Genomic DNA, 25,151 nt, shown 5'->3' on the forward strand with positions numbered 1-25,151 from the left:
ATTTCCCCCTCCCCTCCTCTCTTTCCCCCACCCTCACCCTACTCCCCATCCACTCCTCAGAAAGGGTAAGGCCTCCCATGGGGAGTCAACAAAGCCTAGCACATTTAGTTGAGGCAGGACCAAGACACTTCCCCTGCATGCTAAGCAAGGCATCCCACCATATGGAACAGGCTCCAAAAAGCCAGCTCATGCCCCAGGAAAAGATCCTGGTCCCACTGCCAGGGGTCCAGGGACCTCCTTAAATCCCTGGTGTCTTGCTTCATGAATCCTTGGTTAGAGGCTCTCCTCCACCTTGACTGGATCGTTAATGGGCTGCAGGACAGAGCGCCACCTTGGAGGCTTTCTGGCCTTACACCAGCCAACACCCTTGGGTCTCCCTAGCCCAGAGCTCACCCCTCCCACGGTCTGCTCACATTCCTCCAATCACCCTGCCACTCCCAGTGTCCACCCTGCCTCAGCTGCCAGCTCTGCCTGCCACGGTCCTCCGCCTCCATATCCAACCCAAACCATCTGTGGTGGGTACCGCCCTGCCCTGCCAAAGCTGCCAGCCCACTGCATGTGCCCACCGGCCCTCCCTGGTCTGGAACAAGTGAGGCCTGGGTCCCAAGGTCACATGCAGGACCCTTACTGGCAGCCTTCCCCAGCCTCACCTCAAACTCCTCAAGGACCCTGGGATTGGGTCTGTACAGGTGACAGGAAATGAACCCATCTAGGCCTCTCTCTGCTCTGCTCCACCCAGCGTGCCCTCCCACTCTCTGCTGCAGAGGCTTCTCTCAGGAAGCCTCAGCAGCTGCCCCCACAGCCTTTCACTCCTGTGCCTTCTATCCAGCAGAGCAGAACCTCAGCTGAGCCGGGACTCTCGAGCAGCAGCTCTTTGTCTCGCCAAGGATTGAGCTCTGTGGGCAGTGGTAACCTCCCATCCATGTGGCTCAGAACTAGAGTGTGGACCCAAGTTCTAGCAGGGACTGCTACTAGGGGATGCTGGCTGCCTGGGGAACCCCAGCCCAGCCTGAGGTATAGGAGGCCACAGCTGCCACGGCTCAGTCCCAGGCCTATAGTGTACTCCCACTCAACTGTGGACTTCCCAGGCTGGGGAGCGGCACATCCACCGGGAAGAGAGGCTGCATGAGCGTGCTCCTGAGAACTTGAGCGCAGTACAGCTGGGGGTGGTGATGCTCCTGCGACCCGACAGAACACCTGCTTCCTCCAACGGAGCTTTGTTTGTACACAGTGGCAGGAAACACCAGTCACAAGGTGTGAGGGGGTGTGACTCCATGGCTCTGGACCACAGCAGTCTGAGGAGGTTCAGAGGGACTGTGGCTTACCTGCCCCCGCTCTTGGCCCACCATGACCTGATCTAACCTCAGTTATAGGACTTCAAACTGGCGCCCCTAGCACTCAACCTCGCTGCTTTCGGGGGCAGGGGAGGACTGTGGGTTCTATCGAGTGCACCCTCCACCCCACCCGCCTGTGACTGCACCCCAACCCACAGCTCAGAGCAACCACAGAACCAGGCAGAGCTGGGGCAGAACACTGGATCCTACTGGTCCCAGCAACCACCCTATCAGGGCTTGGTGATGGCCTCAGCCTGAGGATATAGTCCATCTGCCCCAATGAGCCAGCTCACCCTACCCTCCCAGGGGACTTCAGAAGCAGCCCTGCAGCTGTAGCAGGGCAGGGATCTGTACGGCAAGGCACATTTCCTGACCCTGACAACAGCAACAAGGTGTGAGCCACCCTCAGAGATTCCCAGCTTGGGGACAGAGAGAGGCAGCAAACAGTCCAAATGCTACACCAATCCTTCACAGCCCCCCCAGGCTTCAAAGAAATGCAGTTCCTGGGAACTTCAAGTTCCACTGCCCACCCACTGAGTGCAAAGCAATGAAGACAAAATGTCACTTCAGTCCAGGGGTGCTCAGGCTTTGTGCCAGCTGGGGAGCAGTCACAAACCTACAGCGAGTGACCTGGGCTCCACTACTTTCTGGTCCTAGAATTAGTCTGGATATTGTGCTTTAAGAACATCATCCAAACAGATGCTGAGGTAAAGAACTGGAAGCCATATGGGTACTGCCTGGGGCTACACTTCCACAGAGCCCTCCAAACCGGGAGCCTCTGTATGCAGGGCCAGGAAAAGGCCTGCGAATGGCTCAGCAGCCAAAGACGGGAAATCTCTGCTCCCTTTTCCTTACAAACCTGATTTCCTCACATTCTGACTGAGGGCTTTGTATGGACTAAACCTTTGTGGTGGTGGTGTGCAGGGGGGGGGGGTGCTTTCAGGAATGGTGCATCCCACCCAATAACCCGTAAGGATGGGCAGGTGCCACATAGGAACCTGAGTCCTATACCTTCAGGGTTCAGACCTCTCTAGTCTGAAGAGGAAGCATGGTCCTTTAGATGGGAAGCTATGTGAAGGCCCGTGAACCACTCCTGGGCCCGTGAGAGCCACTGTCAACCACAGTCAATGCCAGCCCCCAAATGCCCTGGCACCTGTCTGGCGAAGTTGTAAATCTTCGCTCTGCTTCTAGAAGGGTGCTTGCTAGTCCACTTTCAGATGGGAAACCAGGTGAAACCAGGTGACATCAACAGACAGATACAGCAAGTGCCCTGGAAAGCAGTGCCCACTGCCTTGGTCTGAGGAGCTGCCAGGTAGCCAAGGCCCTGAGCCCAACTAGTCAGAGGCTCCTGGCGGAGACAGCTGAAGTAAGCCCTGAATGAGGCACGAGAAGGTGGTACCCGCGCGAAGAGCTAGAGAAGAGACAGCAAGCTGGGGGCACAAGTGCAAAAGTTGGAGGTAAGGGGGGATCTCTAGGCATGGGCCCCACACGGACATGGGGCTGGCTACTGTATGCGTGGGGGGCGGGTGATGGGGAGCCTCGGCACTCAGGCTGCAGTGTAGGCTTTCCTCCGCAAGCAGTGGAAGCCCTAGGTGGTTCAAGGAGACAAGAGATGAGAGCTGACCCAGGTTCCTAAGGAACCCTTTCACTGCTATGGGATTACTGGTTGAGGTATGGGTCAGGGACAGAGGGGGAGGCAAGGAGACCCTGGAGGTGGCATCTGTTGCCATCGGGAAGAAGCAACAGGGTGGATACTGGGTGGGTGGCCTGACAAAGTAAAGAACAGGGAGGTCTGAGATGTATCTGGAGATGCATCCCTGGGCCACACAGCTGTCTGGAGGGAGGCCCACACTGGGCCCTTCCTTGTCGTCTTCTGTTGAATAACCAGTGGCTTACAAGGCTGCTCACTGGAACCCCTCACAGCCATAGCCGGGCCTTCTGAAATAGCTGGGCATTCCCAGGGACAATCCTGTTTATGGTCATGTGGCATCCTGGCGCCACACCCCACCTACCTCCCCCTAACAAGCTTCACTGTGACCTAGACTGGTACCCAGTCACCACTAAGGCTTGCAGCAAACCTCCTCTGTGGAGAAGGCTGATGGCACTCCTCCTCACCCAGCTCTGACAGGGAGCACACAAGCTGGCAGTACCTCCTCCCTCCTTGGCTCCCAGGAGTCCTGCTTAACCTCTCACTCCTGCTCCGCCAAGGGTTCACCGTAGCCTGGACCTCAACCCGGGAACACAGCAGAGCCCAGGGACCTAAGGATGAGTCCTGTGTCTCCCAAACAGGACCAGCGGTTAGGCCCTCCAGAGGAGCACATACGTAAGTAACCAGAGAGCTGCAGGGAGACCAGGGACAGGGAACTGTGGCCTCTGCCATGGACAAAAGCCTCAGCCTTAAAAAACAACATGTAACTCACATACTGTAAAACTTACCACTTTAAAGCAACCAGTTCTGTGGCTTTAGTAGCTATGGGGGCCTGTGCAGCCATCACCACGATCTCACTCTGTCGTCTTTATCTCCCCCAAAGAAACCCCACAGCCACTAGCAGTCACTCCCCACCCCATCCTCAACTGCCTGCAACCCCTGGCAACCACCAAGCTCTCCTGTCTAACTGTTCTGGATTTTGCCATTCCAGGTCATAGGCTCCAACAAGAGCCCATTGCAAAGGCCAAAGATTCATGTTGCCTTTGCCCTGTTTGGGATGGCACCATCACACAAAGCCATTTGTCTGAGTTTCCCTAAGGCACGACACCTTACTCAGCCCAGCACCTACCCCCAGAGCCCAGTCTAGCGCATCGGCTTGCTCCCTGCTCTCCTTACCCCAACTCTGTTCTGAGTCTCAAATCAGAGGACACAAGATAAAAACCAAGCCAAAGCCTATTGCCAAGCCTGACACAGCTTCGGTTTGATCCCTGGGACCCACATGGAAGGAGAAAACAACTCTCCCAAGTTCTCTGACCCCCTGACACACATGCACCAGCATGCGTGAGTACACACACACACACACACACATGCATGTAGAAACAGACAAAAACCCCACAATCCCCGGCTATTGGTCTAGACTGCTAACTGCCTACAAGCCGACAGGAGATGCCCACCAGCACCGGTTGAGGAGTCAACTTAGAGAAGGTGTAAAAGAAGCCAAAACACCAAAAAAGCTATTTGGGCAGGGGGTGAGAGTCTGCATTCCACAGCAGCTGGCTGTGAGTCAGGCATGTGGCTCACTGCTCTGGGCCAGGCTCAAGCTGGCCTGTTTAGAAGCCTCCGATGTGGTAACCACGTGGACAGAGAAGGTCCCTGGAGCAGGCTTTCCCCGATACCCAGGGAGGCCTACTCATTGGTCTTGGGCATCTCAATATAACCACTGATCTCCTGCATGCCCTCAGGAAAGGCTGGGCGGAGAGAGAGAAGGCCTTGTGCAAGGCCAGTCGGCAGGCATGAGCAGCTTACCAGCTGTCTTCCTACAGAGGAGTGTGGGAAAAGATCAGCTTTAGCAAAAGACTCCCTGCCCCGGGGCCCCTGAAAGGCACTCCTTACCTGCTAAGAGAATGAGGGCGTCTTTCCCAGCACCACACAAGTGAGCCTTGAAGTCAGGTGACAAACGTGCTCCCAAACCATGGGATGACCAACTCTGCTTTGTAAAACCAAACTCTACTTGAAACACCCACACAGTTCTTCACGGGTTGCAAGCTACTTTTACTTTTTCCTAACTTTTATTTGCTGTTTTCTATCGGGTTTGCTTTAGAGACTCGCGGGCCAGGGAGATGGCTTAGCAGCTAAAAACACTTGTGTAGGCCTGATGATCTGAGTCCTGGCCTTAGAACCCATGTCAAAGTGGAGAGAACAGACTTCATGGAGTTAGCCTGAGAGTGCATGTCCTCAGATACATTACACACACACACCAAAAGATAGTCTCTCGGTCGGGTGGTGGTGGCGCACGCCTTTAATCCCAGCACTCGGGAGGCAGAGGCAGGCGGATCTCTGTGAGTTCGAGACCAGCCTGGTCTACAAGAGCTAGTTCCAGGACAGGCTCCAAAACCACAGAGAAACCCTGTCTCGAAAAACCAAAAAAAAAAAAAAAAAAAAAAAAAGATAGTCTCTCTACACGCATGCCCCTTTATCGCCCAAACCCAGCATCCCTCCAACACAAGCCCCTGCTTCTGTCTTTCTAGTCCTGCTCAGCAGCTGATGCCATGGCCAAGAAAATCAGTACCAGAGCCTGTCCTCCCCTTCCCATGTTACCAGGAGGCAGTGGTGAAGACAGTGGCTGAGAAGGAAGGGGGAGGGGGGGGCAGACCCACAGCTGTCCACCTGCTGCAGCTTGAGAAGGACTCCAAAGCAAAATCCATACATCCCTAAGTCAGGTAGGTCCTGACAGTGGGAACCCACGGGTCTGCTCGTGGGCTTCTCTGCATCCACCCTCCACCCTTAGGCTGAATAGCCCCCTCCGCCTATTGCTGGCAGCTCGAGGCATCTCCTGTCTCTGGCTCAATCTATAAGTGAACCCCCAAATCACACTGCCCTCTCCCTGTGCTGCTGGGCAGTCCTGAACACCGACCCTGCCAGGCAAGTCCTGGGGGCGCTGCCTTTTGTCTAGTCACGGTTTCCACAGTGAGCCTAGTCCCAGCCCAAATGCTTGCCAGTGATTTCAAACTGGTAGGTTATATCAACTGGCCCCCAGATCAATGGCTTTACACCCATTAGGGGATTTTACAAGGTTATCTTTGTTAAACATTGCTTGCACAAGGAACTAGTCACTAGAGCAAGTGTCAGAGTCAGGAGCCAGCCACCTCTTCACATACAAGAGAAGCACCTCATATACCCCAAGTCACCCCAGAGCAGAAAGGCAGGCCACACACCCGACCCGCACAGCTTACAGGTAAAGAATGGGAGTCCATGTCCAGACTTCCCTCTAAGTGGCCCAGACTCCTCCACCCCACCCTCTAGCAGGGAATCTTAGCCAAAGCTTGTTCCTGGAGAATAGCCTCCATCTATCTTCTCACTGCCACAAGCTTCAGTAGGCAGCTGCTCTCAGAACCACCATTCTTAGTCTCCTGCCTTCTGCAAGGATCCTGCCACTTGCCAGCAGAGCCTCTAGCCTAGGGCCCCAACCTGCAGTGGGCTACGGCTACACCCAACAGACCTCCATGCTTCCCGTACCCCTAATCCCCAACTCAGGACAGTCCAGAATCCTACTAGGACCTTCTCACAAGTGGTGTTTTGCTGCTACCCAGCTCAGAAGCAGCTCCTCACGCTCCTACCTGCAGCAAAGGGCCAGCGGTCTGGCTCACGATGAGCACAAACAAGTCACAAAGCCTGACATATAATTCATGCAGCTGACCCCCAACCAACACCCCTGATTTGTAGCACATCTATCAAACCCTTCCTGGTGTGTACATTCTGCGTGGCAGGGTCCCCAGCAAGGGCTTTTATGTATTGCCAGTGAGGACATGGTGGGAAGTTGAAGGTGGCTCCTGAGGCACTAGTAGGAACCGGAAAAGATGAGGTCTTCTACCCATGCTTCTTACCAGAGCTCCCTTGCTTCTCTGGAGATAGCAAAACCGCAAAGCTCCTGTTCAGAGCATGCACATCACGCTAGGGAAGCAAACCGGCTCAGCTCAAAACAGTTTTCAGAAAGACCCTGACCCCCGGCCCCAGCAAGGTCCAACAAAGGCATCTGCATGGGCAAGCTGGAAGGGCAAAGGCCAACGGTAGGTGAGAAGCGCGGAGCCCAGGCACTCCAGAGTTCTCCTTTTGGGTCAGACTCCACGGAGTGTGAACTGGAAAAGGGCATCTAGGAATTCTCAGCCTGGGCAGAAGTCCCTTTTTTTATCCAAGCTTCATCTGCATAGGCAAGAAAGTAGCCAGTCCATTACCGGACCTGACTGCTGGGGTCACTTACCAGCGGGGGTTGAGACTGGGGGTGCTGCCCTGCTCCGGAGGCCGGTGGGTAGTGCATGAGCAGATTGAAGGCAGAGTAGACAGTCTCTTTGTACATGCCGCTGGCACACTCCGGGGCCTTCAGGCCTGGAAAAACCACAGCTGGGTCAGACACCAGCCCAGCCAGCTGCTCCTAAGGGCTGAAAGCTGTCTGATCAAGAGAAAAACAAGAAAACTGCCAAGGGGTCCCCTTCAAGTTCGTGACTTGATAGGGAACGGGGACCGACGAACGGGTGAGAATATCCGCAATGCCAAGTTTTGGGGAAAGACCCAGAGTCCAGGCCTCCACTTAGAGGCCGGGACTTGACTCTTCACCCCACCCTCCCGTCTGGGAACCTTAGCCAAGGCTGGCTCCTCAAGGCGAAGGATTAGTCAGTCACCTGGGCTGGAGGGGAGGCGGGGATGGCGGGGGTCTGTTTACTCCTATAAAGGTCAGGGCACCGGAAGTGACTCTAGCTCAGCGGCGCCCGGGAAACCCGCCCCCCACTCCCCCACCCCGGGTTCTAGCGCCTTCCCGAGCCGCGCAGAGCTCACCGTCCTCTAGGGACTCTGCAAGTTTGTCCGGGAAAAGTCTCTGCGAAGTGTGCTCTCGTCCCAGGGCCTGCAGAGCGAAGCAGAGGGGTCGTGAGGGGCGGAGGAGACACGAGGGGGTCCGGGGATGGGACCCACGAGGGCCGCGGGCGCGGGGGGGCGGGTCCGCTCGATCCCAACCCTGGACGAGGCCCTCCGGGGAGGAGCGGGCCAGGCTCACCTCGGGGGCTCCCTCGGCCTCTCCGTGCACCCGGACGCCGGGACCCGGGACCCCGGCGCCTGCGGCCGCGCCCTCGGACTCATTCACCAGTGAGGACTTGAGCTCGGCCAGGTCCCTCTCGGGGCCCGCGGCGCTGTCGCGGCTCTTGTCGTCCTGTTCCTCGCCTTCGTCTTGGAAGGCCAACAGCTCGTCGGGCGCGCCGAGGTCGTCGCCAGCACCCGCACCGCCCCCGCCCGAGTCCAGCTGCGGCATGGTGCGTTGCGCCCGCCGGGGCGCCGGGTGCGGGGCGCGGGGCGCGGAGGCGGCGAGCCCAGGGTGCGGAGCTCCGAGCCCGGAGCGCGGCGGGCGGAGCGCGCGCTGACTCCGCCTGAGCGGCCAGTGGGCGCGGGGCACAGCGGCTTCGGGAGCTGGCGGGTCGGAACATCAAAGGCGCCGCGGGCAGAGAGCCGGGGGCGGGACGGGCGCCGGGGCGGGGCCGAGGTGGGAGGGGCTAACGCGCCAGGCCCCGCCTCTCCTCTCCCTGGAGAGACTGGGACAGGCCTACTGGGCATAGTCTTAAAGGGCTCGCTCTCCTCGAGCTATTCCCAGCCTGAAGTCCGTCACGAAACCGTAGGACATCGCTTCCTTATCTACCAGAAAGCCACAACTTGCGCCCAAGTTTCTCCTCCCGCTGCGAAGAATGCGGTTCCTTAGACCCGTGGGATGTGTAGGTGGCTTGGAACCATGGTGTGAACGGCATCCTGTGCCTGATCTGGAGGCTTCCTAGGGGTCCGGGCTGGTGCAGGATGGACCCAGACACACCCCCCCCCTCTGCCCTAGGGCTTCTCCGGTCTGCTGATAGTGGACCCAAATGCGCGCCCGCACACACACACACACACACACACACACACACACACACCTGCCTCTTTCACCATTTCTGAGCCTACCGGGAATTTTATTCCAGACCTCCCGCCAACATTGGCACAAGCATTCGCACCTCACGTTTATTGAGCGTCTGTTTCATGTGCAAGTCAAACACTGAAAATATATGACATGGCGGCTCCGAGACTCAGAGGACGAGGAAGGACCGTAGCCACTCACGCCTGCTCTCCAGTCCCTCACCAGCCTGCTAAGACTTTCCCAACTAAGTTCGACGCCTAGAACCTGCTGCCTAGGGACTGAGACTTCCGGTGGCCACGTGGGCCACGCGATTCGGTGTTGGGCTCTTCGGGCAGCAGCTCAATCCGGGAAGTGGCATCCCAGAGCCCATTGACCCTGAGGCTAATTAGGGCCGCGTCTTCAGAAGCATCTCCTTGGCACCCAGCGCCGTGTCCACGCGAACCTCCAGGACACGGGTGGCCTTGAGCGGCCACTGCTTCTGCAAGACACTAGGCCCTTTGGAAAGCGAAGCAGTAAACTGGAGGCGCACACACCTCCTCCCCAAGCACGTTTCGGTGTTGGAGTCAGTGTGGACCCTTCTACCTCTGGCGAGAGCAGTTGGAACAGAGGGCAGTTTGTGGAGGAGGACACTAACCGCCTCTCCGGCTCCGGGCCCCACAGGACCCCTGGCAGCGGCGCAAAGGCGGCCGGAAGACAGCCGCACCGCCCCTCCCGGTCCAGGCCCAGCCTGCCTGGCCAAGGATCAAAGAGACAGAGCCTTGCTTCTCAGAGCTCAGATCCTATCAGCGCCCTGCCAGCGGGACTTCTGGGTCCTCCAGATCCCGGCCGGGATGCCCATTTTACCCCCTCCCCAGAGCTGGAGAGCTTGGCCATTAGTGCTCAGCCTGGCAATCGAGATGCGGTGCAGACCCCGCCCTTGGCGCCTCTCGAGTCTTCTTCCCGCAGGTGCCAGCTTGCTGCTGACTTAGACCCCATCCTCTCTAGATTGGGGGCAGGGCAGGGGCTTCAACGGAAAGCTACAGGAGAGGAAAGGTCAGAGGGCGAGGCTTCTTCGACTTCAGCTCCGAGGGCTGGTTTGGGGTGAGCACCTCTATAAGATAGTTGCACAGAAATTGAGATCATCTTAAGCCACGGCACTGTGGGTTCTCCTGTGTTTATGGGAGACTCCAGTTCTGGCCAAAGTTGCTTCCATGCTACTTGGCAGACCCTCATGTCCCAACTGACACGGGCCATTAAGGGTCGAATTTCTCTCTATCCACTAAGAAAAGTCAGGGAAGAGGAGGTGTGATTCCCACGCCCCTCTCAGAGTAATTTTTTTTCCAGTTTGGTGTTGCCCTTTTATCAAAGAGCAAGGCCGTTATCTTTATTGGCTCAGGAGCCTATCCTCAACGGGCAGTGAAAGGGAATTTTTTATATACCCTTATTTGGCAAAAGAAAATATACTTTTTCTTGATTTGCTCACTCTCTCACCCTCAAGTGTCTCTGGATGACTTTATAGAGCTGTGAAAGCCCCCAGGCCTGGGAACCATTGCCCTGAGGGATCCTGGCTCCCAGTCCTACCCCGTTGGGATGAGCAGTGAGGGGGTGGCCGAGAAGGGAAACTAGGAGTGTGAGGAGGGGGAGGGCAGGGGCGGAAGGGTTGAGTCTCCGCCTCCACATCCACACTGAGCTCAGTCGAAAGGCTTGCTGAAGAGCCGCTGCTGTGCCCTCACACAAGATGGTGGGCAGGGGTGCAGACGCAGTGGGATCAAGAGACCTGGAGCAGTTAGCATGGGTGAGGTGGGGGTGGTGAAATTCATCTGGGTGTGGAAAGCTAACCCAGCCTGGGCTACACGGTGAGAGTCTATCTGAAGCAAATAAATAAATAAATAGGCAGGTATCTCCCAGTAGGAGCCCCTTGCCCAGACAGCACTGATTCCCTGATCATCACCTGACAGATGACTTCATATCCTAGGTGATTGCACCAGCATCCGCAGGAGCTTCACACAGATCACCTCATTTAATCATCACCGGACCCTGTGACGCAGCAACAATTATCCCCACTTTCCTAAGGAGGAAACTAAAGCTCAGAGAGGTTGTGTGAGTCACCCAAGGTGTCACAGCTTCAAAATGAGGGGTGCTGAGCTGAGCTTCCAGCTCCCGGCTGTCAGACCCCGGAACCCACACCTAACTAACTGCCTACCACACTTAGATCCCGGTTGGATCTCAGAGGAACTTTCTTTTCCCCTCGAGACAGGGTTTCTCTGTATAGTCCTGGCTGTCCTGGAACATCTTTTGCAGACCAGGTTGGCCTCGAAAGCACAGAAATCTGCCTGCCTCTGCCTCTGCCTCCCGAGTGCTGGGAAGAAACATCTGATCTGTGATTGGCAAACAAGATGCTGAGGAACCTGCTATTGCTAATAGAAGGGCCTGATTTTGAGGGGATTCTTACTTCATGGAAGGGCTGGAGGGCTAGGGATGTGGCTCCGCTGGTAGGAAGTTTGCCCAGCATGCGTGAAGCACTGGACTTGATCTCACATAAACTGAAGGTGGTGGCTCATGTCTCTGGTTCTAGGACTCAGTAGAGGCATCAGAAGCTCATGGCCATTCTGGATCCTATGTCAAAGAGATGAGGGGATCTCTCAGAATGATGCATCTCGGCGGCCGAGTCCTTTGGTGGAGACTCTCCTGGAAGTTCCCACAGGGTTGGAGGACCGGACTAACTCTGGGAGAGATTCAATTTTTCTGTGGCCAAGCCACGGGTGGTGACTGTAAAAGGGACTTCATCTTTATGCAAATGAACCAGGTGAGCTTGCTGGGCCTCAGAGGCTGGAGTCAAAGGACCCCTTCAGGCTCGGCAGCTGGAGAAACGAAGTTCCAGAGTTTGTACCCCATGGGACCCATCACTGGCCTTCTCAGAGCCTCAGCACCCCCGTGGGTGGAATCGGTGTCGATCTGGACCTGTCTCTCCCTCATGCTAGCATGTGTCTGGGTGAATCACTGTCTCCTAGTAAAAGAGCTCTGCACAAAGCCTGGCACATTCCAAGGCTCTAATAAATGGGTGCTCGTGAGCTCGATATTTTTCGGAAGTTGTTAGGCTAATTGGCTCTTCATGTAATGCCATGTAAATCATCTGACTGTTCTCATGGCCTGAGCCCACTTAATCATAGCTAAGGCTGAAAATACACATTTCCTCTCCTTTCCTTTCAAGTTCCTTTAACATGAAAGGCCCTCATGAACTCTCTGACCTTTTCTAACAGGGGGATCCTTGAAATGTGGCATTTCCAGAAAATGGCTCAAAGGATCCCCAGATGGATTGAGTAAATTACAGCAGGGAGAGAGACTCAGGAGCAAGCAGAGAGCAGCCCTCTTCCTGCCTGCCAGCCCACTTGCTGTCCTGTTGAGACTTGCCAGGAGCCGCCTGCAGCGTAGTTGCAGGCTCCTGGAAAGATCGTCCCCATGGGCGAACTTCTCTCTAGGCAGAGCTGAACATAGTTCCTGGGGCAGACTCAGGTCTGTTCCTAGAAACTCTCTGGAAGTTGTGTGTCTGTGTAAGGGGGGGATGTGATGTAAGGATATGTGTGTGTGTGTGTGTGTAAGGGGGATTGTGTTGTACACACAACAGCTACACAATACAGTGGCATGATGTGGCTGCCTAGAAATGGAGCAAGAAGTGATAGGGAGCCATTTTTTTTTTTCATATAGAAGGATGAGCACTTGGGAGGCAGAGGCAGGCGGATCTCTGTGAGTTCGAGACCAGCCTGGTCTACAAGAGCTAGTTCCAGGACAGGCTCCAAAACCACAGAGAAACCCTGTCTCGAAAAACCAAAAAAAAAAAAAAAAAGGATGAGGGCTGGGATGTAACTCGGTTGGTAGAGGGTTGGTAGAGGCCTCAAGCTCTGGGTTTAGTCTACAGCACCACATAAGCTGAGGATTCCTGGTCAGCCATTCTAGTTCAATTGGTGAGCTCCAGGCCAATGAGATACCCTGTATTTAAGGAGGCTGGTGGCTCCTGAGAATGACCTCTGAGGTTGTCCTCTGGTCTACACTCACACACACACACACACACACACACACATGCGCATGTGCACACACACACACATTTTTTAAAATATGAGAGCTCGTTAAAAGCATTGACTGTGCTGGGCAGTGGTTGTGTACACCTTTAATCCTAGCACTTGAGAGGGAGAGGCAGACAGATCTCTGAGTTCTAGGCCAGCCCGCTCCACAGAGCGAGTTTCAGGAGAGCCAGGGCTACACAGAGAAACCCTGTCTCGAAAAACCAAACCAACAAACACAACAAAAAAGCACAGTCTGCTATTTTAGAGGATCCCAGTTTGGTTCTCAGTAGCTCACAACTATCTGTAACTCCAATTTCAGGATATCTGACACCCTCTCGTGGCCTCTGCAGGCACCAACATGAGCATGGTACAGGCAAAACATACATGCAGGCAAAACATCCATACATATATAATATAAGTGCTAAGTCGTGTGTGGGTTTTTATGTTTAGGTCCTTTGAATCATCTCTGACTAAATAGCTAGTTGGAGATCGGCTAGAAATACATGAGATCTTGTCTCAAAATAAATAAATAAACCATAATAATAATAACAATACAGTTATAAGGAAAAAAGCTGGCTTGCTAGACCATGCTATAAGCCCTGCACTTGAGAGATTGAGGCAGGAAGATGGCTAGTTCAGGACCAGGGTGAGCTACATAGTGAGTCCAAGTCCAGGATAGGAAACCTAGCAAGACCCTCTCTTTAAAAAACTCAAAAAGCAAGTGGGATGGCTGGGGGTACAGCTGAATGAGAGAGCGCTTGTCCAGCATGACTGTGGTGAGACCTTGGGTCCTGGCCAATATAGAAGGGGAGGAGAGGAGATAGTGGTGGTTTTATACAATACCAAGAACTATTATAAAAATATAAATTACAGCCGGGCGGTGGTGGCGCACGCCTTTAATCCCAGCACTTGGGAGGCAGAGGCAGGCGGATCTCTGAGTTCGAGGCCAGCCTGGTCTACAAGAGCTAGTTCCGGGACAGGCACCAAAGCTACAGAGAAACCCTGCCTCGAAAAACCAAAAAAAAAAAAAAAAAAAAATATATATAAATTACAAGCCGCGCGGTGGTGGTGCACACCTTTAATCCCAGCACTCGGGAGGCAGAGGCAGGCGGATCTCTGTGAGTTTGAGGCCAGCCTGGTCTATAAAAACTAGCTCCAGGACAGGCCCCAAAGCTACAGAGAAACGTGTCTTGAAAAACAAACAAACAAAAATAAAATCAAAACAAAGCAAAAACCAACCAAACAAAAAACTGCATAATGGCTGGGCATGGTGGTACATGACTTTAATCCCAGCACTCAGGAGGTAGACAGGGTAGATCTCTGTGAGTTCGAGGCCAGCTTAGGCTTAGTCTACATAGCAAGTCCCTGGCCAGCCAGGGATGTACAGTGAGACCCTGTTAAAAAACAAACAAACAAAAACCCTAAATAATAAAACTCTTTTAGCTATGTAATTTGTCCTGATGAAATCCAAAAGAACTGTGCCTAAAATGGGGGATTAAGAAATCTGTTCCACAGGTTCAGCAGGCCTGTAGCACTATTTCCCGCACGCCAAATCCCGTACTGGATTCCTAATAAATGGGCCTGGAATTTACTCGCCAGAAGGAATGGGCTGGGTCAGAGACAGCAAGGTAAGCCTGGAGTATTTGCTGGCCACCCAGGATCCCCAGTCTACCAGGGACTTGTTGAGCAAATCCAAGTAATTCCTTTGTGTTCTCTGGGCCTAAATTATCCAGAAACTGCAGGTACCCCTTCCATGGTTTCAGGGATCCAAATGAGGGGTTCACAGCTATGAACCCACAGCTGAAAGTCAAAGAACATTATAAGGAGTGCCAAGCTCCTGCCTGGATGTGGGAGCTGCCTGCAACTTCAAGAGAGATGTACTCATATTGACAGTGGTTTGGGCTGCCCAGACCTCCTGAAGTAGGCATGCCTCACGAAGCAAGAGGAATCATTAGATATTTGTCAGTCTGTCTGTCTGTCTGGTAGGGATGGTACTCTCCTATCTAACCCATACTGGCTTGGAACTTACAATAAAGCCCAGGCTGGCCAGAAACTTGAATTCTTCCCACCCCAGCCTCCCAAAGGCTGGGACAGTAGGCATGAACTGCCATTCCGGCTTATGGTTTTTATTCTTTTTCTGTCTTTTGGCTAGGTACCCAAGAATGGCCTTTGGCTCCCACTCTTTCTGAATACTGGAGTTACAGACCTAAACTCCCCCATTTATGTGGTGCTGGGGGTGAACCCGGGACTTCACGCTGGCTGGGCAAGCACTCTATCAACGCTACTGGATTTCCACCAGTCCCAGCTAGGGTTTCCGAAGCTAGTTGGGGAGGAAAGGGTTTGTTTCCATTGTTGTGGGAATTGGGGACAGAACTCAAGCAGGGCTGGATCCTAGAGACAGGAGCTGAGGCAGGGGCTTGCTCATTATGGATTGCTCAGCCTAATTTGTTAATAGAACGCAAAGATCACCAGCCCAGGGATGGCCCCACCCACAATGGGCTGGATGGCTCTCCCATCAATCACTAATTACAGCCAGATCTTATGGAGGCATATTCTCAACAAAGGCTCCCTCCTTTAGAGAAATCTAGCTTGTGTCAAGTTGTCATAAAGCTAGCGAGCCCACCACCCTAGATCACTATTCTTATAGTATTTTTTTATCAGGAGGGGAGCCATGTCATGAGGCCATAGGACAATTTCCCCATCACTTGATTGTCTACTTCCACTTTGTTTTTGAGGCAGAATTTGTCATTTCTGGTGTTGTGCTGTATACCAGGATGGTTAGCCTGGGAGTTTGATTGGTTTTGGGGGAGGGGGAGGCCAGGAGTTGGTTCAAAGCAGTGATTCTCTGTGCAGCAGTCCTGGCTATCCTGGAACTCACTCTGTAGACCAGGCTGCTTCAAACTCACAGAGATCCGCCTGTCTCTGCCTCCTGAGGGCTGGGATTAAAGGCGTGCGCCACCACTGCCTGGCTGTAGTTTTTGACTTGTTCTCCTGTCCCTGCTTCATCATAGGAGTGCTGGGATTAGAGATGTGTGCCAAACCATCTGTCTTTCTCACATGTGTTCCAAGGATTTAAACTCAGGTCACCAAGCATACAGGATAAGCACTTCTACCCACTGCGTCATCTCAATGGCTTCTGTGGTTGTTAAGTTAGTTTGCTTATTTTGTTTATTATTGTTTATTTGTTTTGTGTGACCAGTGTGCTAGTATTCCCATGTGGAGACCGTTGCACAGACTGCATAAGTCAGTTCTTTCCTTCTACCATGTGGGGTCTAGGAATTTAGCTCATTGTTATTGTTATTATTAGTAGTAGTAGTGTATGGGTGTGTGTTTGTACTATGACACACAGAGGTCAGAGGACAACTCTGTGGAGCTGGTTCTCTTCCTTCACATGTTTGGGGTCTCTAGGGTTGAATCTCAATCACAGGCATAGGGAGTAAGCATCTTTACTGGCTGGGCCATCTCACTGGCTCCAGTGGACCTTCCATCTGAGTCTTTTCTGAGTGTAAATAGACCCATAGATAACGTTGCAACTAATAAATGCTTTCCACCAGAGGACGCGGCTGTTGTACAAAGGCCCAGCATGGTTTCCATGGGATACTGTGGTAGCATTTCAGTTTGTTAGTTGGTATCACTACAGTGTCTGAGAGGTCTATCTCTGTTCCACCTTTGCAGGTCTGCAGGGGTCCTTTTTCCCTTCAGGGCTCTCTCATTGGCCTCCATGCTGCAGAAACTCAAGCCATCCCAGGCTCTTGCTTTGATCCCTGAGTCTTCTGTCCTCCGGTTGCTGTGACTTTGCCTCTTGGGGATCAAGAAGAGCTGGATTCCAACCTGGCATATTGGCGCAGGTCTGTGACTCCAGGTGCAGAAGAGTCTAAAGCCAGAGGTCTTGAGTTTAAGGTCAACCTGGGATATATGGGAAGTCCAGGACAGTCACAGACTACAGAGCAAGCCCCTGTCTCAAAAGAGAGAGGAAAACTAAAGATAAATAAGGGTTGAAGATGTAGCTCGGTTGCTGGAGTGAGTTTTTTGAATGTAGAAAACCCTGGGTCTGGTCCCAGCATTAAATAAACTGGGCACAGTGGTGCATATCTGATGTGGGAAGGTCATATGTCTATCTGTTGATTTCATTGGTTAATTAATAAAGAAACTGCTTGGCCTGATAGATCAGAATATAGGTGGGTGGAGTAGACAGAACAGAATGCTGGGAAGAAGGGAAGTGAGGTCAGACGCCATGGAGTCAGCCACCAAGGTCAGACATGCTGAATCTTTCCTGGTAAGACACCACCTTGTGGTGCTACATAGATTATTAGAAATGGGTTAATCAAGATGTGAGAGTTAGCCAATAAGAGGCTAGAGCTAATGGGCCAAGCAGTGTTTAAAAGAATACAATTTGTGTGTTGTTATTTCCGGGGCTAAGCTAGCTGTGTGGGAACCGGGCAGGACTAAAAGCAGGCCTGCTCACCTCATCACTACACACGTCTATGTCTATCACCTTATTATTTGGGAGGTGGAGACAGGAAGATCAGGAGTTCAAGGACATCCTTGACCACATAGTTTGAGGTCAGCCTGGAGCTATATGGAACCCTATCCCAAAAGGGAAAAAAAGTTGGAGCCATGTCTCAGTAGTTAAGAGCACTTGCTGCTCTTGCAGGGGTGCCCTGAGTTTTATTCCCAGCATCCAGATCGGTTAGATTACAACTGCCTGTAACTCCAGCTCCATGGAGGCTCAGTGATCTCTTCTGGCCTCCCCAGGCACTCACATGTACGCACACCATATGTATTTATGGTGCACATGCCTCTAATCCCAGCACTTGGAGGCTGAGGCAGGCAGATCTCTGTGAGTTTGAGGCCAGCCTGAGTTCCAGGACAGCCAGGAATGTTTCACAGAGAAACCCTGTCTCAAACAAAACAAAACAAAACCAAAACAACAAAAACAAAAACCAAGCAAACCTCAAAACGAGCTGCTCAAAACTAGTTCCGTCAGAACTCTGACTTGTGTGCATTGTGGGCAAGGCCTTCTGGAACCTTCTTATGTAAGGATAAGGAATGTCTGTCGGAGTTGAGAAATGGGGTGAGTTCATACTGGAGACATGTTCGGAGTACCTGGTTCAGGGCAGGTGCTTCCATAGACAGTGGTCATTAGCAGCTCCCAGCCAGCTGAGCTAAGCTGGGGTGAGCCCCTAGTGGTGCTTACCAGGCACCGACTGGGCGAGTTGCTGCAGTGCCATGATCCGTGGGTGGAGAGTGGGGACCGGGGTGAAAAGGTAGGAAACCTGCTTTCTGCTGCCAGCAGAAGCATCCAGAACATTCTGCCTGCTGGAAGCCTCCTCCAGCTAAGAGTCCAGTCTCCTGATGTCTGCAGGCTGGAGGAGCGCTGGCCCTGAGGGTACAGACGGGCCTAATGGGAGGAAATTACTCGAGAGATTTCATCTGGGCCTGAGGAAGCATACCAACCAGTCAGAGCTGGTGGACCATGGCAGCCCGGCTTAGCTGAGTTCTCCGTTCGCAGAGACGTGGGAACAGAAGCAGGTCTTTACAGGCACACAAACTGCCAAGGTCTCTTGACACCACAAGTCCTCCCAAGGATGAGGGAAGTCTCCTCCATTTTCCAGGTGGCTCTGCTCTGTGTTGGTTCCATGAGCCTGGACAGGCATCTGACCAGATGTAGAGTAACTGGCTCCAAATGGGGACAGGGGCTGCTGGGGGGGGGGGCATCCTACAATAGATCCATCTCAATGATGTTTAACCGACAATGGCATCTTTGGGAGAGAGACAATTTGGTCCATTATGGAGTTGGAGTCTTCAAGCTTGGTGCCCCAGTACCCTTCTACCCTACTAAAGTCAGAAAGAGCAAAGACTGTGGGGTAAAGTCTCTCTTGATTGACTTTGGTTTGTTCTAAAGCCAGCGATGGGAAGGAGAGAGATGAGAAATGGAAGAAGAGAACCAGGGTCTCAACTTTGGCTTTGCCATCAACTTGGGAAAGGCACGCTGGACTTGTGGATGTTGTGATCACACTTCCTGTCTCTTACAAGGGTTCTTGTGGGGATTAGAGGAGTTATCACAGCCGGCGAGATGGCTCCTGAGTAAGGCGCTTGCTATGCAAACCTGTTGATCTGGGTTCGATTCCCAGAGCCCACAGAAAGGAAGGAGAGAAACAATGTCATAAATCTGTTCTGTTCTTTTTTTTTTTTTTTTTTTTTTTTTTTTGGTTTTTCGAGACAGGGTTTCTCTGTAGCTTTGGAGCATAAATCTGTTCTTGTGGTGTGAGTGCTACCCCCAAAACAACAACAGCAAGGACAGAGAAAAACAACAATAACAAAGAGCTAATGGGTTGGTTTAGCAGGTAGAGGTGCCTGCCATTAAGCTTAACAACTTGAATTTGATCCTCAGGACCCACATGGTTGACGAAGAGAAATGACCCTCCCATGTGAGTCTTTACATAGGCACTCTAAAAAAAAAGTAATAAAAGATGAATAAGTAAATAATTTTTTTTTTTTTGTTTTGTTTTGTTTTGTTTTTCGAGACAGGGTTTCTCTGTGGTTTTGGAGCCTGTCCTGGAACTAGCTCTTGTAGACCAGGCTGGTCTCGAACTCACAGAGATCCGCCTGCCTCTGCCTCCCGAGTGCTGGGATTAAAGGCGTGCGCCACCACCGCCCGGCTTTTTGTTTATTTTTTGTTTGCTTATTCGTTTTTCAGTTTCTCTGTGTAGACCTGGCCATCCTGGAACTCACTCTGTAGAACAGACTGTCCTCCAACTCAGAGATCCATTTGCCTCTGCCTCCTGAGTGCTGGGATTACAGGGTGCACCACCACTGCCCAGCCTGCCAAAAAAATTTTAAAAGTTATTGCTTTTTTTTTTTAACATAGTTCCATATTAGTTAAAGAGATTAAAAAAATAATTGGACAGCTTAGTTCCTACCCAGGCTTATACAAGGGGCCTTCCACCAATTATCCTGTTCAGTCTCCACAGCAGCCGAAAGGTGGGAGGACCATTATTAGAGAAATTGAATCCAGGAAGATCACAATCACATGCCTTGCTCAAGGTCAGGCAGTGAGAGAAAGCACTGAGGCCTAAAACCTTAGTTGGCTCTGCTCTGAGGTTGGCAGCTTCTCAAAGGAGTGGCGGTGTCCCCAAAAATGGGTGACAATATACCAGCCAGCTCCTTGGTCTGGAGAGCTTGCTGATTGAAGACTGGATTATAAATTGTAGTTCTTCTGAACTACACTCCCCCCCCCCCCCATGAGGACCAGGAAGTAGGGAGTTTCTGGGCTGGGCAGTCCCAGGTCAGAGCAGAGGTTGGTTGTATGTCCCTTGGAGGTAGGTGATCCTGCAGAGGGAACTGGGCATCTATAAACCATCTGGGGGGACAGGGCCCGAGAGCTGGAAACCCTGGTCCCCTACTTAGCACCAAGCTGGGGCTGCTCCTCTCATTCTGAACGCCTTCACTGGCAGGGAATGGATGACACCAGACACACGCCCAGCCCTTCTCCGTTCACCAGTGCCTTCCTGGCTGTTATCTCCTGCTCACTGCAACCCCACACGCTCTCAGTCCATTTCACAGGCGAGGAAACTGTTGCTCAGGAAAAGGAAGTGAGTCACCCAAGGTCACATAGCTCAACCCTGGTCTTCGGCCTCCAAGTTGATTCTAGCTTTGCAACCCAAAGCCCTCCCCTCCCTTTTCTGATGTGGGAATGCTAGGAGGCAACACGAACCCCCAAGTCAAGGCCCCTGACTCTCCTTCAACACGCAGCTCTTTCTCCAGATGTTCTGAGGAGAATCGTAGATCAGTCCCGAGTGCCAGAGCCACAGCCCTTAGCTTTTCTAATGGGACACTGTGTCTCGGGGGTCCCATGGCTACTTAGTCACCAGACATGCTTCTCCTAGATACGAGGACTGGACGGGTCCTTCCCAGTTCTCACAAGGGATGTAGGTTGGACAGGTCCAAGCCATTGTCCCCGAAAGTGGCCAACCAAGTGGAACAGGGTGGTGGCTGGGTCCTCAGAACGCCACCAGCTCTCACGGTGAAGTGCCTCCTTTACCTGGGGTCACTGGTGGCCTCTGCTGACTCTGCGGTTTTCCTCAGCGTCACTGCGCTGAGCTTTAGTTCCCTGCTCTGTTATTAGCGACAGAGGGATTTCCCTCAGGGTCAAGCTTGTCTTTTTATGGCTGTGGAGTCTCTGTCCTCTCCCTGACTCTTATTTGTTCTTATGGAGCAGAGGTAGTAGGGGCTGGTTTAAAAGTAACCCCCATTTGTACCCCTGTCTTCCTATCCTTGATCCCAGCTGAGCTGAGGGAACCCCACAATATCCCCAGCTCTGAGGACAGGCTCTGAAGAAGATGCTTTTGTGAGCCAGGGGGTTATTGTTTTGAGTGAGGGTCTCGTGTAGCCCAGGCTAGCTAGGAACTCACTTATTTAGCTAAGGATGGCCTTGAACTTCAGATCCTCCTGCTTCTGTTCCCCAAGCACTGGGGTGATATTATTTGGTTTATGTGGCCCTGGAGAGCAAACCCAGGGTTCCGTGCAGGCCAGGCAAGTGCTCTACCAGCTGAGCCCCAGCCCCAGCCCCAGCCCCTGAGGACTCTTTCTTCCTGCTTTAAGCTATCCAGAGAGTGACCCACTCACTCTCCTCCCTCCAACTTTCTGCCCACCTCAGGCTGCTCCCACTACCGCGGAAGTGTCTCATACCGAAGTCTGTTGACTACAGGCAGTTCTTTGCTCTTTGGATGCATGGCAGAGAAGAAATGAGAGATGGGCCCCTCTGTAACTCCTGATTCATTGTGGTACTGGTTCTGTGGCTGAAACTGCCCCTTCAGAACTCCACAGACCCTCAGGCTAGAGTTGGGTCTTGACTGTTAGTTTGGATTCAGAAAAGCCAGGGCCTAGGTTGCATGTGGGAAGCTCTCCGTCCTGACCTTGACAGTTAGACTTTGGGAAGGCGGAACCAGGAGTAAGGAACCCCTAGAGATTAGTCCCAACTCCTGCCTCTGTCTTGGAGTCAGAGAAATGCTGCCTGCTCTTTGCTGAGCCCTGTGCTGGAGCCCCTGAGTGGAGTGTGTGTGTATGTGTGTGCGTGTGTGTGCACACGACAGTTTCAAGGCATCTTTCCCAGTCTTGCCTTTACAAAGCAGTATGTGGCATGTGTGTCAAATGACTCCTGCCTGGTTGAGAGGCTGCTCCCCTGTTGGCTTTGCGGAAGAGATGCAGGCCTGCAGGGGAAAGCCCTCAGCCCCTTCAGTTGCTGAGAATCTTGCGTGAGACCGACCCACAGAGCCTCTGTGTTCCCCACAAGACCTTTCCTTTACACCCTCAGAAAGTCCCGAAGTTGCCCCAGGCCCAACTCAGGCTGGTTGAAAACTCAGTGGAAGGGTTAACAGGTCCTGCTTGTCACTGCGGCTGCTCAGATACACAGGACAGGAAGCTAGAGGGTGGCACTGGATGCTAGAGGGTGGTGTGAGAGATGCCAGGCAGATCTCATGGGGGGGGGGCTTGCGAACATCCAGGACCAGTGTGATCAGGGAGAGTCTGGAGGGCAGGGCAGCATTGGAAGTGAGGTGGGGCAGGGAGTGAGGGATGGTGTGGAACAGCGGCCAAGGACACTCCTAACCTCTGTCCCTGAACACTGAAGAAAGCCTGCAGAACTCAAGAGAGGCTTGGAAACGACAGCAGGTCCTGTGGACATGAGGGGAAACTGAGGCAGTCAGTGAAAGGTCTCCTGCCTCATCGCCCATGAGTGTAGGTACCATTGTAAGACAGGTTCTTGCTCTAGCCCCGACTGACCTGGAACTCACCGGGTCATCCAGGTTGACCTTAAACTTGTGACCATACTTCTGCCTCAGCCTCCCCGAAATGCCAGGATTGCAGATATGAGCTACTATGCCCTAGCTCTAAGAAAGTCTTGAAAAGAAAACAAACAAGTCCCGAGTATTGTTTCATGTAAAAAGTATCATTGCTTTTGAAACAAAAACCTAAACTATTTAAGGTCATTATTGTTTAAAAATGCATGAACCGGAGTGATGATTCAGAGGGTAAAGGCAGGCACTTGCCACCAAGCCTGACAAACTGAGCTCTATTCTGAACTCAACATGGTAAAGAACTGACTCTTGCCGGGTGGTGGTGGTGGCACACGCCTTTAATCCCAGCACTCAGGAGGCAGAGGCAGGCTGGATCGCTGTGAGTTCTAGACCAGCCAGGTCTACTAGTACCAGGGCAGGCTCCAAAGCCACAGAGAAACCCTATCTTGAAAAAACAAAAAACAAAAAAAACCCAAAACAAAACAAAAAAAAACCTGGCTCTTGCAACTTGTCCCCTGAACGTCAAGCATGATTTTAAAAATATTTATTAAATTATGTGTGCGCGTGCTTACATGTGTATCTGTGTACCACACGCAAGCCGAAGCCGGCAGAGGCCAGGTCATTGGGTCTGCTGGAATTGGAAATACAGACACTTGTGAGCCACTCTGTGGTTGCTGGGAATCGAACCCGGACCCTCTGAAAGGGCAGCTAGGCTCTTTGCTGCTGAGCCATCTCTCCGGGTGACACAAATGCTTTTTTCTTAACGCACAGACTGGAAGGTTGATGCACACTTGTAATCCCGGCACTGATGGAGGGAGGAGGATCAGAGCTTCAAAGTCATCCCTGCTACCTAGGGAGTCTGAGACCCATCCCGGATACAAGACACTCAAAAAAATCACTGGTGAGGCTGGAGAGAAGGCTCAGCAGTTAAGAACACCTCCTGTTCCTCAGAGATCGAGAGTCCACATCCCACAGAGGGTGGCTCACAACCACCTGTAACTCCTGCTCCAGGGACCTGATGTCCACTGCTGTCCTCCACAGGTGCCTGAACACGGGTGGCACACACACATACATAAAAAAAAAAAAAAAAATTAAATGTCGGTGGAACTCAATCAGATCTTCAACTGTGGGTAGAGTGGGGCTGAGGCCCTTGAGTTACCAAACAATCCACTCATTCACTGCCCTGGCCTAGCCTTACCAGGGGTCCATTCAACAGCCCCTTGTCTCGAGACTGTGATTCAGTGGTCAGCTGAGAGCAGCGAGGCTGTGCGCAGGCGCCCCCTGGCGGTTGTCTCTGGAAGAGGCCTAACTCTGGCCTGGAGTAGTCAGGAGCAAATTCTGCTCTTTGTATGCTGCATCCCTCAAAAGAGAACCCATTCCCCTTCCCTTCCCAATAGTGATTACCTCTGCACTCTGAGGAACTCTGTCTCACCCACGCCATCAGGGGCTGTGGCAGTGTGTTCGCAGGGTCCAACAGAGGCTTTGGTAGCTTCTCAACTGTCCCCATGTTTCCTGCACTAACCTCATTGACTTCAGTGTTGATGACACAAGCTGGCAAGGACCCCAGGGAGGGGTGGTACCAGGTGTCTCTGAGAGTAGCTTTGGCTCAACTTCTCGGGCTGGTGAGGTAATAGCGCCACCCTTGGCAGTAACAGCTTACTCCGATTTACTGAACACGGACAACCTGTGACATCCAGGGAAATCTCTGTGCAGCTCTCAGGTAGGGACTCTGATTCTGGTGTTTAGAGATAGGGTCTCACGTAGCCGAGGCTGGCCTCAAATTCACAGTGTACCTAAGGATAGCCTTGACTTCCTGATCTTTCTGCCTACGCTACCCAAGTGCTGGGATTGCCAGGTGGGTGCCACTACCTCTGGCTAGGTAATTTCTTACTTAATCCATGAAATATTAATCCCTAAATATTTTATTTTGTTTTTACTTTTTTGAAACAGGGACTTGTCTAAACCATGCTGGCTTTGAACTAGCAGTGTGACTGAGGATGACCTTGAACTTCTGACCTTCCTACCTCCACCTCTTGAGTGTTGCTATCCCAGCCATGTTGCCTGGTTTAAGAATATAGATATTTTCTTGAGCCATCGAGATGACTCAACTGATAAGGGTGCCAAACTTGTCTTGGCTTTAGTCCCTGGTGCGGGGAGAGAACCGACTTCTGTCAGTTGGTCCCTGGTGGAGGAGAGAACTGACTTCTGTCAGTTGGTCCCTGGTGGAGGAGAGAACTGACTTCTGTCCTTCGGTTCCTGGTGGGGGGAGAGAACCGACTTCTGTCCTTTGGTCCCTGGTGGAGGAGAGAACTGACTTCTGTCCTTCGGTTCCTGGTGGGGGGAGAGAACCGACTTCTGTCGGTTGTCCTTTGGTTCCACACACGTGTGCGTGTGCCACATACACAC

General features: G+C 52.6%; 1 protein-coding gene across 5 annotated transcripts in view; it reads right to left on the reverse strand.

The window, feature by feature from the left end:
- The window catches only part of Tcf7 (transcription factor 7), a 30,020-nt gene extending 21,592 nt beyond the window's left edge, over positions 1-8,428 (reverse strand). For all 5 annotated transcript variants that reach the window (XM_057774887.1, XM_057774885.1, XM_057774890.1 and 2 more), the window contains exons 1-3: positions 8,030-8,428; positions 7,813-7,879; positions 7,241-7,365 (exon numbers count right to left, since the gene is read on the reverse strand). In XM_057774887.1, coding sequence (XP_057630870.1) covers positions 7,241-7,365; positions 7,813-7,879; positions 8,030-8,281 — 444 coding nt within the window. In that variant the 5' untranslated portion in view covers positions 8,282-8,428. The remainder of the gene's footprint in view (positions 1-7,240; positions 7,366-7,812; positions 7,880-8,029) is intronic.
- Positions 8,429-25,151: the final 16,723 nt, after the last annotated feature.

Source organism: Chionomys nivalis, chromosome 7 (genome assembly GCF_950005125.1).
Source record: "Chionomys nivalis chromosome 7, mChiNiv1.1, whole genome shotgun sequence".
Classification (NCBI taxonomy): domain Eukaryota; kingdom Metazoa; phylum Chordata; class Mammalia; order Rodentia; family Cricetidae; genus Chionomys; species Chionomys nivalis.